General features: G+C 40.3%; 1 protein-coding gene across 6 annotated transcripts; it reads left to right on the top strand.

Annotated features, from left to right (window-relative positions):
* The first annotated feature begins 2,816 nt into the window (after nucleotides 1–2,816).
* Nucleotides 2,817–15,497, top strand: LOC110985233 (scavenger receptor cysteine-rich domain-containing protein DMBT1-like). 6 transcript variants are annotated; one of them, XM_087147440.1, is made up of 16 exons: nucleotides 2,817–2,898; nucleotides 4,073–4,183; nucleotides 4,816–5,157; nucleotides 5,958–6,116; nucleotides 6,509–6,667; nucleotides 7,061–7,219; nucleotides 7,612–7,761; nucleotides 8,683–9,000; nucleotides 9,563–9,721; nucleotides 9,822–10,154; nucleotides 10,473–10,637; nucleotides 11,568–11,885; nucleotides 12,454–12,612; nucleotides 13,005–13,166; nucleotides 13,293–13,388; nucleotides 13,642–15,497. In XM_087147440.1, exons 1-15 carry the CDS (start codon nucleotides 2,847–2,849, stop codon nucleotides 13,349–13,351), a joined length of 2,805 nt encoding a protein of 934 aa, XP_087003566.1. In that variant the 5' UTR covers nucleotides 2,817–2,846; the 3' UTR covers nucleotides 13,352–13,388; nucleotides 13,642–15,497. The 6 variants fall into 6 exon arrangements, with proteins under 6 accessions (XP_087003566.1, XP_087003569.1, XP_087003567.1 ...); XM_087147443.1 differs by lacking the exon at nucleotides 4,816–5,157; XM_087147441.1 differs by lacking the exon at nucleotides 5,958–6,116.
* Nucleotides 15,498–15,819: the final 322 nt, after the last annotated feature.

Genomic DNA, 15,819 nt, shown 5'->3' with positions numbered 1-15,819 from the left:
AAAAGGAATCATGGAATTGAACTACATTGAGTGTGCTCGTATTGAACAATGTATTTGCCTTCATTGAAATGAAAGTATAGATATTGGTACAGTCAATATCAACAATTGGTATTTAAGCAAAACAGGGAGAGAATTATTAACCTAGGTTCATTTTACTTTTCGTTGAATTTAAACATTGCCTGGATGGGGCCACTAAGCAGCTGTTTTTTAATAAATTACAGCCGCACGTTCTCAAAAAGTTAACTTTACATGTAACTGCAACTTTCTGTTCGAATAATTGCTGTATGTACACAATATTTATCTGCACGTACAACTTTCACATGAAGTGACACTGCCCATTTTGTGTGCTTGGATGTCTGCGATCGCATGCAGTTGGGATGGTGCGCAGTGCGCATGAAGTGTTCAAAAGACTGGACATGTACACACTTTCCCTCTTGGTGTTCAGCCCAAGTATTTTGCTAAGGGCGTTTTGTGTCCGTTGTCTTTACTCTTGAATTCTTGGGACATCTTCCTCAAAAATATCAAAAGAGTCATTGTTGCACTTAATTGTACGAGATCTTTGTTCCTTACACGGCTTTGGCAAAGTGTTACATTAAAGTAATGAAAGGGAAATTCGGTAGCCATTCACGTATTTTCTTTTCTCGTCTTAGACACAAAGGAAATACAGCACACGTATAAAGGAATCATTATTTTGCTCCTGATCTGACAGCTCTCCATAGTGATTACACGGAGTTTTTATAGTACATTATCACTGAAGGTAACCTGGCGGTAATATATTATCGTATAAAGTGATAACTTGTACACCAAGTTACTTTCAGGGCTTTCAATCGTCAACAGCAAAACAAAGTCAACATTAAAATTTGAGGAAGGAAATTTAAAACATTTTATTTTAGACTGATTGTTCCAAATATGAAGCAAACTGAGAAAAGCAAATTCTACAAATACCTTCCTAAAAAGGTTAAAATCAAGCACAGACGCTCTTGTTTTGATCTTCTTTTTTCTTTATCGACTCCCCACCCCTGTAATAATAACAATAATAAGAGTAATAATTTATTCATTTACAGAGCGCAAATTTCATATAGATATGTTCGAATGCGCTGTACAAAGAAGACATTAAGCGTGGGACAATGAATGCGTTTAAACGTGGAAATCCCAAGACACAAGGGACCGTTTTGCTCAAGTTGTTTGAGAGAACAAAAACATGTTATAAAGTGCTTTACAAGCACGCTTTGTGAAAAAGACTATCTGGTTGGAGATGATTTATTACAGGCATTATATAGGATTTGCATGTGCGCAATTTGTCAATATTGGCTGAGTTTGTGGGTTTGTGATTTACTTTGTGTATCATTCCACGGCCTTGTGCAATTTTATAAGTTCAAGCAAAATCGAGAAACCGCTGTTCATTTTTGACATTCTAAGCCCAGCTCGTGTAATTGTAGCAACAGCCACAGAACGTTCCTGAGTGCCTGGACAATGCGCAGGCGAGGTCATTCTGCAGACCAAGTATGGCCCTCAAAAATGCAGTTTGTCCATGGCTTCACGTTATTATATTGGTTGGCAAATTTACCTTCAAGTTTGTGCTTCGTCTTCAACAACGCAACGCTGAAAATGTTTCGAATAAACATCGTTTCATTATGCAGTGAATAGACTGCAGCTACCAAAGTTGCTGCACAAATAAGAAACGTACATGTACATGTACACATTCATGATCGACCACCGTATTCTCTCTTCACACGCAGGCTTACGGTCGGTTAAAAAACCGTCCACACACCATCAGTTTCTATCACGAACACTTTATAAATAAATGTGGTAACTTATGTCCTTGCACTTGAACATAAGAGTAACTGTAATTGGACAAGCTGAAAGCTAAATATCTCGAAATTTGGATAGTTTGTCCGAAAAAAACCCCAATGATCTTTGGAAAAATACAGCATTTTTCTGTTTTGGAATATGACAGCATTCCTAGTGGTGAGACTTCACAAACAAGCACTATTATATATTTACTCACACTATGACATTTCAAGACAATTCGACAGTCCTGCTCTTGATATCTTGCAAATCCTTTATACACAGCCTTCAATGGCTGAGTGTAGACGGATTGGGTAATCTGTAATTGAATAAGTCTCGTCAAGAGGCAATGCCAGTAGTGCCAAACAGTTTGAATGAAAATGCCTTAGCAGGTATAGGAATGAATATCTAGAGCAGGCAAGCTTAAGATAGGTAGGCGCCACTGCCTTGCATGGGTGTATACAATAACACCTATCCACTTTTTGACCAGGGGAGTGGGCTACTGAATTAACCCCCTCCCCTATTCGTGGTGTGGCTCAAAAATAAAGGAGATTTTGAATAATTTTTTGGACTTCTCAACTACCAAAACGTGTTCAATGTCAATGAAAAAGGTAGGCCAATGAAAAGCCATAAATATGTGCCGTTTTCATGAAGATTCCGCAGGAATATAATACCCATGACAGGTGCACATCTGTATCATAAACTTCGCTCCTAAACAGTTTCACATGGTGTCAGCCCCCCCCCCCCACTGCTTTTGGAAGTTTTCATTGGCGGGCAAGCCATTCTCCCATAATTCCCATTCCCCACCCCCAGCACTGCTCGATTGGCTGAGAACTTTTGGTTTCTAGTAAAGTAATTGTGGAGCTATTTCGAGGTCTACTCTGTCACAAAAAGCTATGTCAGCAGACGAAAGGGAAAGTTTTCATTATCGAACAAATATTGCAATAGTGTGCCAGTTCCGCCCGCGATGCTGACAAAAAACCACCTGTTGGTAGGGTTGAATTCCTATAAAATGAGTGAGGCTCTGCTTGCAATCAGACAGTTCCTCATCACTCACCATGGGGAAGATCAGCAGTCTTGTGGTTCTGCTTTTAGCAGTCTTCATCATCGGTGAGTGCCCGATCATTGTGTTCCTATATCGCAAAGCTGGCGTCTTTGGGTTACTTGTTTACCTGCTGTGTTGGTCTTTTTTTACATTTCAGTCCGTTTGCTAGTCTTCATGGCAGGCTTGTGCTTTTTAGGCGTTATCTTTATGACAATAATTAATGTTTCCTAGTCGTTTCTCGTACTATCTCTTTAGTCACTTAATTTGTACAGCTTTTAGCCTATTGGGAGTTCACATGAATAGATAGCATTCAAAACGTAACCATTCAACAACTGGGGACCTTTGTGATGTAAACAATAGTAGATTATGTCAAGTACATTGCAGACATACGTAATGTCTGTGCGTAAGAAATACATTAAAATGTAAAAATGTAACCTTTGATTAAAATGACTGTTGTGGTCTTTACTACTTTATCAATAAAAGGGAAGATACAAAATATCAAATATGTACTTAGCACCAAATATACAATGAAGTTGACCCGAACCTCCTGTATTTTGTAAAGTTTTCATACTAACGCACGGAAATGGCTTAAGGAATCCAGACGTTGTAGCTAATTTTTGAAACAAATCTCCTGCGATTTAATACCGAACCATGAGTGACAAAATGTCATCAATTCCAATGACATTATTCGAGTACTCAAGAATGGTTCAAAAGCTTAGGGCTCCAACAGTCTACCTTTTATGAAGTAGCAAGGCAGGATGTCGTTAGTGGGGTTTACGTTCAAGCAAACCGGACTACAGGCTTCCTTATAGTGAAGTCACCAAATTGTCGATGCGTGGAATACGGGCGATTCACAAAAGTGCGCCTCCAAGAGTTTGCAACGCGTTAGCCAATCACGACGCGCGAAATCTGTCGACCCTTTCCAAATGCGCATTAGGTCTACAGATTTCACGCGTCGTGACTGGCCAACGCGTTTCAAACTCTTGGAGGCGCACTTTTGTGGTGTAATGCATTCCTGTCTGAATGTAAAATTCAATTGGGAAACCCTAAAGTCGGTAACTTTTGCTTGAATGAAGCGTGCACATCGCGTTGGAGCAAATCGTAAACAAAATACTCTAAAGAATCACCGCCGTGAATTTATTCGCCTCTCTTCAGAATGATTTTTTCCAAGACATCCACGCAACGTGTGGAATTTGCAACGAAGCAGATTGCATGTGATTAAAAACTACCCCATTTCAGGTGCTGGCAACGCCTTAGCAAAGGAAAGACCCAAGGAAAAGCCTGGAGACGTATTGGAGGATGGTGAAAAGGCGCCCAAAGATGCCCCCCTGAGGGAGAATCGCGCAATCAGTAAGGAAATGCATTATTTCTTGTTAAAACAACATGGCCGAGTATAAACCAAACTGTCACACTAGGGGTATTACCCCCCCCCCAACAGTCTGCAGTCAGCAGGAAGACACTTTCTTAGGTCCAGACTTTCCAAATCAACTGAATTCAATCTCAAATGGGAAACCTCCTTCTATACAAGCTACCTGATTGAACTCCGTCAATTTCTTAGAGTACCTGAAGTTATCTCAGTGAACTTGTGAAGCCTTGGGTCACTGTTTGAAAAGTTGTGCCATTGTGGCAATGGTGGTCAAGCTAACATGTTGTACATTCTGCTTATTTTAGTCTGCTTAATTAGGGGGGAAATGTCATACGCCCATATCCCAGTTCAAGAAACTTTGGGGAGGATGTACACCCCGGCCCAGGGATTTTCAGCCCTTCATACCTTTTAAAGAAAATCCGAACGATTTCCTTTAAACCCCATTTCATGATAAAATAACCAGGTTTACTTATTCCTACTATACGTGTAAAGATTACAAGGAAGACAAATTTCTTCTCCCCAGAATAATTTATGGGGAGAAAAAGAGTAAAAATGAACGTATGTTATTTTTTATTTGTCTCAAGTGGCACGCCTATTGCATTTCGTGAAATCATAGATAAAACCATATACCTCGGAGTTGGTAAATCTCGGACCATTTCATCACCCAACTACCCAAGAAAGTATCCAAACAACCAAGATTGCATCTGGTACCTTCAGACGGAGAAAGGAAGTAGAATCAGGATCACATTCACAGACTTTAAAACTCAGAAATATCACGATAGACTGAAAGGTGGGGATGGTAGCGACGTCACAAAATTGAAGCTGTTTGACGCAACTGGGATCTTCAAACCAAGAGATCAGGTTTCTAATGGAAACACAATGTGGTTGAGATTCACGTCTGACTTCAGATTCACAAAAAAAGGTTTCCGATTGGTTGCTCGAAGTTTCTCCTCTTCAGGTAAACATTCTTTTGTGTAAAACTGCTCGTATCTGAATGTTTGCAAGGCCTCTACAGAGTAGAAAATGCTAATCAATGTTTGTGCAATGATAACACGTTTTACTGCTATGATCTACCGGTAAATCGATTGTAGGCACACACCATTATCCTTCCAGCAAAACGTACCAATAGATTACCTCACGGTGATGATTGCACAAACCGAGGATCGCGTTCAGTCTTTTACGCGCAAGTGGCGTCACTGTTGACTTTAAATGCAATCTTTTGGCCTCATATCAGATGAACGGACTTATCTATCGGACCAAGTCAGAAGTTTCTGATTAATTTCTAATTTTAAAATGTTACCTTCCTCCTGGAAGGGAAATAAAAAATCGTAACCTTCGGTGAACGAATAACGCAGGTGGGCCTACATATGTTATTCTTTATACATAAAACGAAATGTTCCACGTGACATCTAGAAAACGTCGTAGAAATTGTATATGAAGAAAGTATGCTTGCAAGGTAATATAAACCAACAAGAAATGATTTGAGGAAAACAGTTGTCATAGAATTCAAACATTTTTCTAAGCAACGTGGGGGAAAGGTGTCACGAAAAACATAATACTCTTGCAACTGTAAACGGCTTAAAAAAGAGTTTCAAACCTTATCCTCCGAGTAAACAAGACACGTTATGACTTCATTTCATTACAATGAGTTACGAAAAGTGAAACTCTTAACTTCAAACATATGCCCCTGATTGTTGAATTATGTACAACTTCCTCTATTAACATTTTAGTAACACCACAATTTGATTCGTGCTATAGTAAGCACAGACAGTCCACCTTACACTACCGACGAACCGTCTTACGGTTGCCGTCCATACGAATGGCGATGCTATTACAACGGTCAGTGTATTCCAAACTACCAAAGATGCGACGGTTATGCCAACTGCTACTACGGGGAAGATGAATTCAACTGTCACGGTAAGTGGTCTTGATGGAGAGATTCCACACATAAATACACGCAATTGACCTTATCATCACTGTGTTTCAGAATCAAAGAATAGAATCTTATTGGATCAAGGCACTGTTGGATTTTCTTTAAACAAGTTGCTGTTTTTTCTTTAAAGATACTTTCCCAACAACGTGGGGCCAAGGTGTTACGAAAAACATAGTACTCTTGCAACGGTAAACGGCTTGAAAAGAGTTTCAAAACTTATCCTCCGAGTAAACAAGACACGTTATGACTTCTTTTCGTCACAATGAGTTACGAAAAGTGAAACTCTTAACTTCGAACATATGCTCCTGACTATTGAATTATGTACAACTTCCTCTATTAACATTTTAGTAACACCACAATTTGATTCGTGCTATAGTAAGCACAGACAGTCCACCTTACACCACCGACGAACCGTCTTACGGTTGCCGTCCATACGAATGGCGATGCTATTACAACGGTCAGTGTATTCCAAACTACCAAAGATGCGACGGATACCCCAACTGCTACTACGGGGAAGATGAATTCAACTGTCACGGTAAGTGGTCTTGATGGAGAGATTCCACACATAAATACACCCAATTGACCTAATCATCACTGTGTTTTAGGAATCAAAGAATAGAATCTTATTGGATCAAGGCACTGTTGGATTTTCTTTAAACAGGTTATTGTGTTTTCTTTAAAGATAGTTTCTAAACAACGTGGGGCCAAGGTGTCACGACAAACATAATACTCTTGCAACGGTAAATGGCTTGAAAAGAGTTTCAAAACTTATCCTCCGAGTAAACAAGACACGTTATGACTTCTTTTCGTCACAATGAGTTACGAAAAGTGAAACTCTTAACTTCGAAGATATGCTCCTGACTGTTGAATTATGTACAACTTCCTCTATTAACATTTTAGTAACACAACAATTTGATTCGTGCTATAGTAAGCACAGACAGTCCACCTTACACCACCGACGAACCGTCTTACGGTTGCCGTCCATACGAATGGCGATGCTATTACAACGGTCAGTGTATTCCAAACTACCAAAGATGCGACGGTTATTCCAACTGCTACTACGGGGAAGATGAATTCAACTGTCACGGTAAGTGGTCTTGATGGAGAGATTCCACACATAAATACACGCAATTGACCTTATCATCACTGTGTTTTGGAATCAAAGAATAGAATCTTATTGGATCAAGGCACTGTTGGATTTTCTTTAAACAGGTTGTTGTGTTTTCTTTAAAGATACTTTCTAAACAACGTGGGGCCAAGGTGTCACGAAAAACATAGTACTCTTGCAACGGTAAACGGCTTGAAAAGAGTTTCAAACCTTATCCTCCGAGTGAACAAGACACGTTATGATTTCTTTTCGTCACAATGAGTTACGAAAAGTGAAACTCTTAACTTCGAAGATATGCTCCTGATTGTTGAATTATGTACAACTTCCTCTATTAACATTTTAGTAACACCACAATTTGATTCGTGCTATAGGAAGCACACCCTACGCCACCGAAGGACCACCTTACGGCTGCAACCCATACGAATGGCGATGCAATCATACCGGTCAGTGTATCCCAGACTACCAAATATGTGACGGATACTCCAACTGCTACTACGGGGAAGATGAAAGCGATTGTAATGGTAACTGTTACAGTAATTGCATGGTGTTCTAATCATGGAAAACAAGATTTTCAGTGAATTACGGTACAGTTAATGAACATTTGCCATACTGTGTCGGTCAAACCCTCCCACAGAAAGACGGTGGTTCATCGGGGGCCCGCATAATACTTTTGCAAGCTTCGTCCCATCTGCTGTGAGAGTAAAGAGAATTTTTGAAGATTCGTCCTGCGTTACCATAGATCCCATCTTTATCCCAATAACAAATGAGGACAGCAACACCGCATTTTAAACATTAGGGTGTTGTCATGCATTGTGGCCGTTAGTAAATAGCAGTCGGTTCACCCCCAAATAAGGGTTTTCTTCATTTAAAAGTCACCCTGTTGCTTTCGACACACAACACAGTGCAACTCCTGAAGTCTGCTCTTTGAAGAATATTGAGTCAAAATATTACCTCCTGGTCTGTATTTAGAGAAGTTTCAATGCATTGAAGTAGAGGCCAGTTTTGGAAGGACAAAGTTACGGTTAGATCTGTTACACAGTAAAAACGCGTTAAGTGGTTACTTTTTGAGTATGATTTATCCGCTCGTATTTAAATATGTAAGACATTCCATTTTGGCGCCAAAGAATTTCATAATGAGGTATTAGCTGGCGGCAATTTTTTCATACTCAACACACTATACTGGGTAAACACAACGTGCATGTGGTTATAAGTGTGGCTCTATAGGACGTTTTTCAAAGGGAACTAAAGTCCGGCATTTCAAGAATATGCAACGGAATGGAAAGACTTCTCTCAAGACTGGAGTGAAAACCATTTTCCGAGAATACAGTGTATATGATGGCCTCTTAAAAGTGGTTGGCCTAGGTTGATCAACCTCCAGAAATAGCCAACTACAGAATAATAATATAATATACAAATCACGCCATATTAGCTTGTCGGTTTAGTTTTAGTTCGCCTTGTGGGTGGTAGCTCCTCCAAGGAAGGTCGCGTTGAAGTGTATTACCAAGGTCAGTGGGGGACGGTTTGTGACGATCATTGGGACGTTGCTGACGCTAACGTCGTCTGTCGCATGCTTGGCTTACCACCTGCAACCGTTGCCTGGGTTTTGGCCCACTTCGGTCAAGGATCTCGTCCGATTGCTCTCGATGATGTCAACTGCCGAGGCAACGAATCCAGTATAGCTGAATGTCAACATAGAGGCTGGTTTAGCCACAATTGCGGACATCACGAAGATGCAGGAGTTACTTGCGGCCAAGGAAATGGTGAGTTGAGACATCAGCCCAGTGGTTTCCCTTCCATTTTGAAGCTTAGCTTGCAGTTCAGCTACTCAGACACTTCAGCACTGCATCGATGTGCGTCTGCTAATCAGTGACAATCAGACAGATTTGTTGATGCATGTCTAGGATTGCTGTAAATTGAGGAATATCTAACTTGACGGTTCATATATTAATTTGATTCATCAAACTTTTCTTGGGTCACTTGAGATTAAATACCGTCAAAAAAATCACATACCAAATGTCCTTAGGGTGAAATGATAATATGATAACAATATGATAAGTAATGTAAGATCTCCCTGACATTATGCTTTTGGTTAGGTTGTTAGTATTATGGGCAAGATGAACACAGCTGTTTTGTGATAGTTCCAACAACTACAGTTCAAACTCAGGAAATATCAAAGTGACGTTTGTTTCACACTAATCTAGCTAACTAAAGGTAATTGGAAAATACCATTATGACATAGAGGAGAAGAATTCAGAGAGGCGTGGCTATTCAGCTCCGTATGTATATACATTTTAGTTACAGTGCAATTTGATTCGTCTACAGTGAGCACAGACAGTCCACCTTACACAACCGACGAACCCTCTTACGGCTGCAGTCCATACGAATGGCGATGCTACTACAACGGTCAGTGTATTCCTAACTACCAAAAATGCGATGGATACCCCAACTGCTACTACGGGGAAGATGAATATAATTGTTTTGGTAAGTTTGTCAGAGATACAGTTACAACAGAACATAATGTTTGTACAACAAGTGTACATCATCTTGTATCAAGTCATTTTTCCTACTCCCTTTCGGTCAGGATCCACCGATACTCCAACTTCCCCTGTGGTACGCTTAGTCAACGGCAGCACAATCTACGAGGGCAGGGTGGAGGTTTTTGTCAACGGTTCCTGGGGAACTGCTTGTAGTCATAATTGGGACATAAATGAGGCCGAGGTTATCTGCCGACAGCTTGGCTATGGACCCGCCGTCAGTGCCCCACGTGACGGTGCTTATGGTCCGGGCGTCGGTCCAATTCACCTCCTTCATGTCTACTGCACAGGAAGCGAAAGCTCCATTCTCGACTGCAGGTCCGACTCTTCTTATCCTGGACACTGCGGTCATCACGAAGACGCTGGTGTTGAGTGCTCAGGTTAAGTTAAAATGCAATTCAAAACCAAAGTGAACTTGATTGCTGAACCAAGATCAGATTATTGTTCAGGAATCTCACAAGAGCGCTACTTGTTCTTGAAAGAACCAAGTCACTAATGTCATGCGGAATACAGCTTACCTGATAGATCAGCTATTATGCAGAAGAAAAAACATTGTGTAAAAATGTATTTTCACGTCCTGTCATTTTTACCAACTCATACACACACACGGTCAGACTTATTGCCCTATACAAAAACTGAATTTTATAGTGGTAGCGATTAGTAAGAGTAAAACATTTGAAACCCTTTGCTTAAAACAGGTGGGTACTACACAGAAGGCCCACCTTACACCACCGAAGAACCCCCTCACGGATGCAATCCATACGAATGGCGATGCAATCACACCGGTCAGTGTATCCCAGACTACCAAAGATGTGACGGATACTCTAACTGCTACTACGGGGAAGATGAAAGCGATTGTAATGGTAACTGTTACAGTAATTACATGGTGTTTTAACCAAGGAAAACAAGATTTTCAGTGCATTACGCTGCAGTTAATGAAGATTTGCCTTACTTTGTCAGTCGAACCCTCCCACAGAAAGACGGTGGTTCATCTGAGGCCCGCATAATACTTTTGCAAGCTTCGTCCCATCTGCTGTGAGAGTAAAGAGAACTTTTAAAGATTTGCCCTGCATTACCATACATCCCATCATTATCCAAATAACAATTGAGAACAGCAATATAACATTTTAAACAGGGTGTTTAGCGTGTTGTCATGTATTATAGGTCTTTGTAAATAGAAGTAGGTTTAGCCCCAATCCGGCTTTTCTTTATTTAAAAGATCATCCTGGTGCTTTCAACACACAACCCAGTGCAACTCTTGAAGTCCCCTCTTTGAAGATTATTGTTTCAAAATATTGCCTTCTGGTTTGAATGTAAAGAACTTTGAATGCATTGAAGTAGAGGCCAGATTTGGAAGGACAAAGTTACGGTTATTTGTGTTACACAGTAAACAGGAGTTAAGTGGATACTGTTTGAGTATAACTTGTGAACTCGTGTTAAACATGTAAGACAAGCCATTTTGGCACCACAGAATTTAATAATGAGCTTTTAGATGGCAGCAGTCTTTTTCATACTCAACACACTACACTGGGTAAACACGATGTGAATAGGGTTATAAGTGTGGCTCTACGGGACGTTTTTCGAAGGGAACTAAAGTCCGATATTTCAACAGGGAACGCAACGGGATGTGAAGACTCCTCACAAGAATGGCATGAAACCATTTTCCAAGAATACAGTGTATTCAATGGTCTCTTAAGAGTGTTTGGCTTAGGTTGATCAACCTTCAGGAATAGCCAACCCCGGATTAATAAAATAGTATACAAATATCACACCATATTGGCCTGTTTGTTTAGTTTTAGTTCGCCTTGTGGGTGGTAGCTCCTACAGGGAAGGTCGCGTTGAGATGTACAACAATGGTCGCTGGGGGACGGTTTGTGACGATTATTGGGACATTCGTGACGCTAACGTCGTATGCCGTATGCTTGGCCTACCACCTGCAACCGTTGCCTGGACAAATGCTCACTTCGGTCGAGGATCTGGTCCCATTGCTCTTGACGATGTCAACTGCCGAGGCAGTGAAATCATTATATCTGACTGTCAACACAGAGGCTGGTTTAGCCACAACTGCGGCCATTCCGAAGATGCGGGAGTTACTTGCGGCCAAGGAACTGGTGAGTTGAGACATGAGCCCAGTGGTTTCCCTTCCATTTTGGAATTTGTCTCGCAGTCCAGCGACTTGGACTCTACAGCATTGCACCGATGTGCGTCTGCTGATAACTGACTATTAGCCGGATTTATCAATGCACTTATACGATTAGTGTCAATTAATTAAGGAATATTTACCATAAAAGCTCATACATTAGGTTCAATCATCACAATTTTCTGGGATCACTTAGTAAGATTAAATATTTCAGAAAGATCACATGAGAAATGTTCGTAGGGTGAAACGAAAATATGATAACAATATGATAAGTAATATAAGATCTCCCTGACATTATGCTTTTGGTTAGGTTGTTAGTATCATGGGCAAGATGAACACAGCTGTTCTGGGATAGTTTCAACAACTACAGTTCCAACTCAGGAAATATTAAAGTGACGTTTGTTTCACACTAATCTAGCTAACTAAACGTAATTGGAAAATACCATTATGACATAGAGGAGAAGAATTCAGAGAGGCGTGGCTATTCAGCTCCGTATGTATATACATTTTAGTTACACTGCAATTTGATTCGTCTACAGTGAGCACAGACAGTCCACCTTACACAACCGACGAACCCTCTTACGGCTGCAGTCCATACGAATGGCGATGCTATTACAACGGTCAGTGTATTCCAAACTACCAGAGATGCGACGGATACCCCAACTGCTACTACGGGGAAGATGAATTCAACTGTCATGGTAAGTGGTCTTGATGGAGAGATTCCACACAAAAATACACGCAATTGACCTAATCATCACTGTGTATAGGAATCAAAGAATAGAGTCTTATTGGATCAAGGTACTGTTGGATTTTCTTTAAACAAATTGCTGTGTTTTCTTTAAAGATACTTTCCAAACAACGTGGGGCCAAGGTATCACGAAAAACATAACACTCTTGCAACGGTAAACGGCCTAAAAAGAGTTTTAAACCTTATCCCCCAACTAAATAAGACACGTTATGACTTCATTTCATCACAATGAGTTACGAAAAGTGAAACTCTTAATTTCGAACATAAGCCCCTAATTTTTGAATTATGTACAACTTCCTCTATTAACATTTTAGTAACACCACACTTTGATTCGTGCTATAGCAAGCTCAGACAGTCCACCTTACACCACCGAAGAACCGTCTTACGGTTGCCGTCCATACGAATGGCGATGCTATTACAACGGTCAGTGTATTCCAAACTACCAACGATGCGACGGATACCGTGACTGCTGCTACGGGGAAGACGAAAATGGCTGCAGCTGTGGTAATATTTACTTCGTTATTGTGCGAGTTTGCTCCCTTTCGGCTCACTGCTGGGTACAAGTACACAAATAACTGTAATTTGCATACTATGGGTGTGGCAAATTATTTTTCCATTCTCCTCCCACAGCTTCCCAGAGCAAAAAGGACAAAGCTAAGCTGGACGCCCAACTTGAGCAGCTTTTGTGAAAGAGACGCCAGACGGGTCAAGATTAGATCCTGAAAGGTGAGATAATGCTGCCTCGTATCGAGTTATAGAAAGTATGTCATAAAATATGGAGTCTCACCAACGCTGTGTAATGTTTTGTTTTACGTTCAACTCTTACAAACCCGAAACAGCAGTAAAGAACAAATACTTTGAAGGAGATTTCGCCGTTTAATCGTTGTTTGCATGTCTGCTATCTCCTCCCTCTTCATCTAAGGTGCTTTTTCACTGTAGTTACCATAACTGGAATGCTTATCATTTTCATTCATTGCAGAAAACACAAGTTCCGGACCAGAACCTCACCAGGAAATGAAACTGACCAATGGCAAAGAAGAGGACTCCTATGTCCAGTCGATTGAACTTAGCATTAGTTATAAAGCAGTTAGTTCTTTCACTTTTGACTCTTGAATATGTTCTTAAATTTAATGTTCCAAGCCTTCAATTAGGGTTATAGATTTCAGTTGATCTACTCCAAATTCTCTTCTATTCAAACATCGAGAGGTACAATAGACAACTGTTTGTTTGGAATACATTGCCCCAATAATTTGGAAGACATTAATGCAAATCCTGCCTTTCATCGTGAAGTGAAGCGACGCGTGTGCGTGGGTTCGGGGGTACGTGAGCCCTGAGCCCACGTTGGATGAGGTGTTATTCTCCAGTGAGAGACACCCGGTCAATCAAAGTTGATGATGCTTGATCTTGGGTTTATTGATGTCCAGCCGTAACAAAAGCCCAGTCAGCACAAAATCCAGTTGTGACAAAATCCAGTTGTGACAAAATCTTGAATAAAAACAACATGTATCACGTGCACACAGTCATTATCTGTGATTGATATAATCATATATGATCCAATTTATAATTTATGAAGAAAATCTCACGGTTCAAGGATGTGGCCCAACATTAAAACCACCCAGCACTTCGCTCCAATCTCTGGATTAATTACATGTACTTGTTGTGCAGCATGCACTCAAGTGTTCAGCAATATGACATTAAATTTTAGCATGAATAAATATGACAATAATGGCAGCACCAAGAGAGTAATTGTCTGCAAATAAAACCCATAACAATCGAAATGTGCAACGTTCTTTGTGCAGTTGTGTATCCCATTGACAGCTTGGAAAAGCACGCGCAAACCGTAAGCCCTGGGTCAGGGGTCACAGCGGAAAAGTACCTCAGTTCATGTGGCATACACGCGCCGGTCTCCCCATGCCGTACTACATGCACGTGCAATGAATGACACAGGAAACAGGTGAGAAAAGGAACGTGACTGAAGTCGCTGGCAAAAAGTAAAATGTCCCCAATTTTCACACAAAACAAAATATATGGCATTCATGGAGGGATCACCAAAATACCCAGTGTCCACCTGCAAGTAGGAGATACCTACTTTTGCTTTCCAAATGAGGACACAAAAAAGAAGGAGGGGATAGAGTTTCCAGCCCAGTTGGTAGAGGAATCCGTCGACCCAGGCTTAAAGGAAACAAATTCCATCCATCAGCAGGCAAATGTTTTGTGAAATTTAGACTCTTTAAAAGGTAGATAACATAAAAGTATCAAACGCAAAAAGTGACGCATATTTAAAAAATCCCGACATAAAACAATCATGTAATACTTGGCAAACTCGGGTAAATGTTCATTTGTTGGAGCTTATTTGTTTTCAGTAAGATATCTTTATCTGCAGGTTTGTTCCGTAAATTGTTGGAATTATATCCCAAATTTTCTGCTAACTTCTAGAATGTCTGCATTTAGTTTCCTTAAACGAGGAAATAATCAATAAGGTTGAATGATGAGGGGCTTTCATTCACTTGAACAGAAATGAAATCAATCACCGACTGTCTACATATCTGTGATCTTTAGAACCACGGCGTGTTCCCAAAACGGTTCAAGTTATAAGTCGCGGCAGATAGCATTTCCTGCCTAAAGACTGTTTGCTATAACTTGTTGCAGGGCACGTTTTGTAACAATTCATTAATAACAGGGAAAGTACTCTGATCAATATATAATTGATGTAATATTATTATTATTGACGAGTAGTGTCTTTCTGCATAGCATGAATTCCGATGTGCCATTTTGTGGTCCATGGTCCACTTTTTGTTTTCCTTTGTAGAAATAAAAAGATAGCTTAAAGCGCGATTTCGTCTTGTCTAATCGAGTGCTTATTTTCTTTGATAATGTTGAGTTCTGAGTATTTCATGCTATTATTGATTCTTCATGCCTCTGGTCCCATTTTGCAAAAATTCCAAATAAAAATTAAAGACATAAACCTCAGTGTTCAATGATTATTTGAAACAAAGCTAGAGGAGACTACCTTTCAAGGACACTTTTTATAACACCAGTGGGTTTTCCATATGGATTAAATCAAAAGCAGAATATGAAGACATACACATAATTTAGATATGCATTTCTAGACGTTATAATACATGTACTTCCTATTTCTGAATATGGAAATCTCGAA

This window comes from Acanthaster planci, linkage group LG16, assembly GCF_054643075.1.
Source record: "Acanthaster planci isolate LZ-2023a linkage group LG16, COTS_SCS, whole genome shotgun sequence".
Lineage (NCBI taxonomy): Eukaryota > Metazoa > Echinodermata > Asteroidea > Valvatida > Acanthasteridae > Acanthaster > Acanthaster planci.
Note: the sequence above shows the minus strand (reverse complement) of the source record. Positions and strands in the feature narration are given on the sequence as shown.

Excerpts from the sequence above, each read along its gene's own strand:
- LOC110985233 (XM_087147440.1), top strand. The coding sequence starts at position 2,847 with ATGGGGAAGATCAGCAGTCTTGTGGTTCTGCTTTTAGCAGTCTTCATC. Across the intron at positions 11,886-12,453 it reads TACTTGCGGCCAAGGAACTG|TGAGCACAGACAGTCCACCT; the intron begins GTGAGTTGAGAC and ends ATTCGTCTACAG. Across the intron at positions 13,167-13,292 it reads CGAAAATGGCTGCAGCTGTG|CTTCCCAGAGCAAAAAGGAC; the intron begins GTAATATTTACT and ends CTCCTCCCACAG.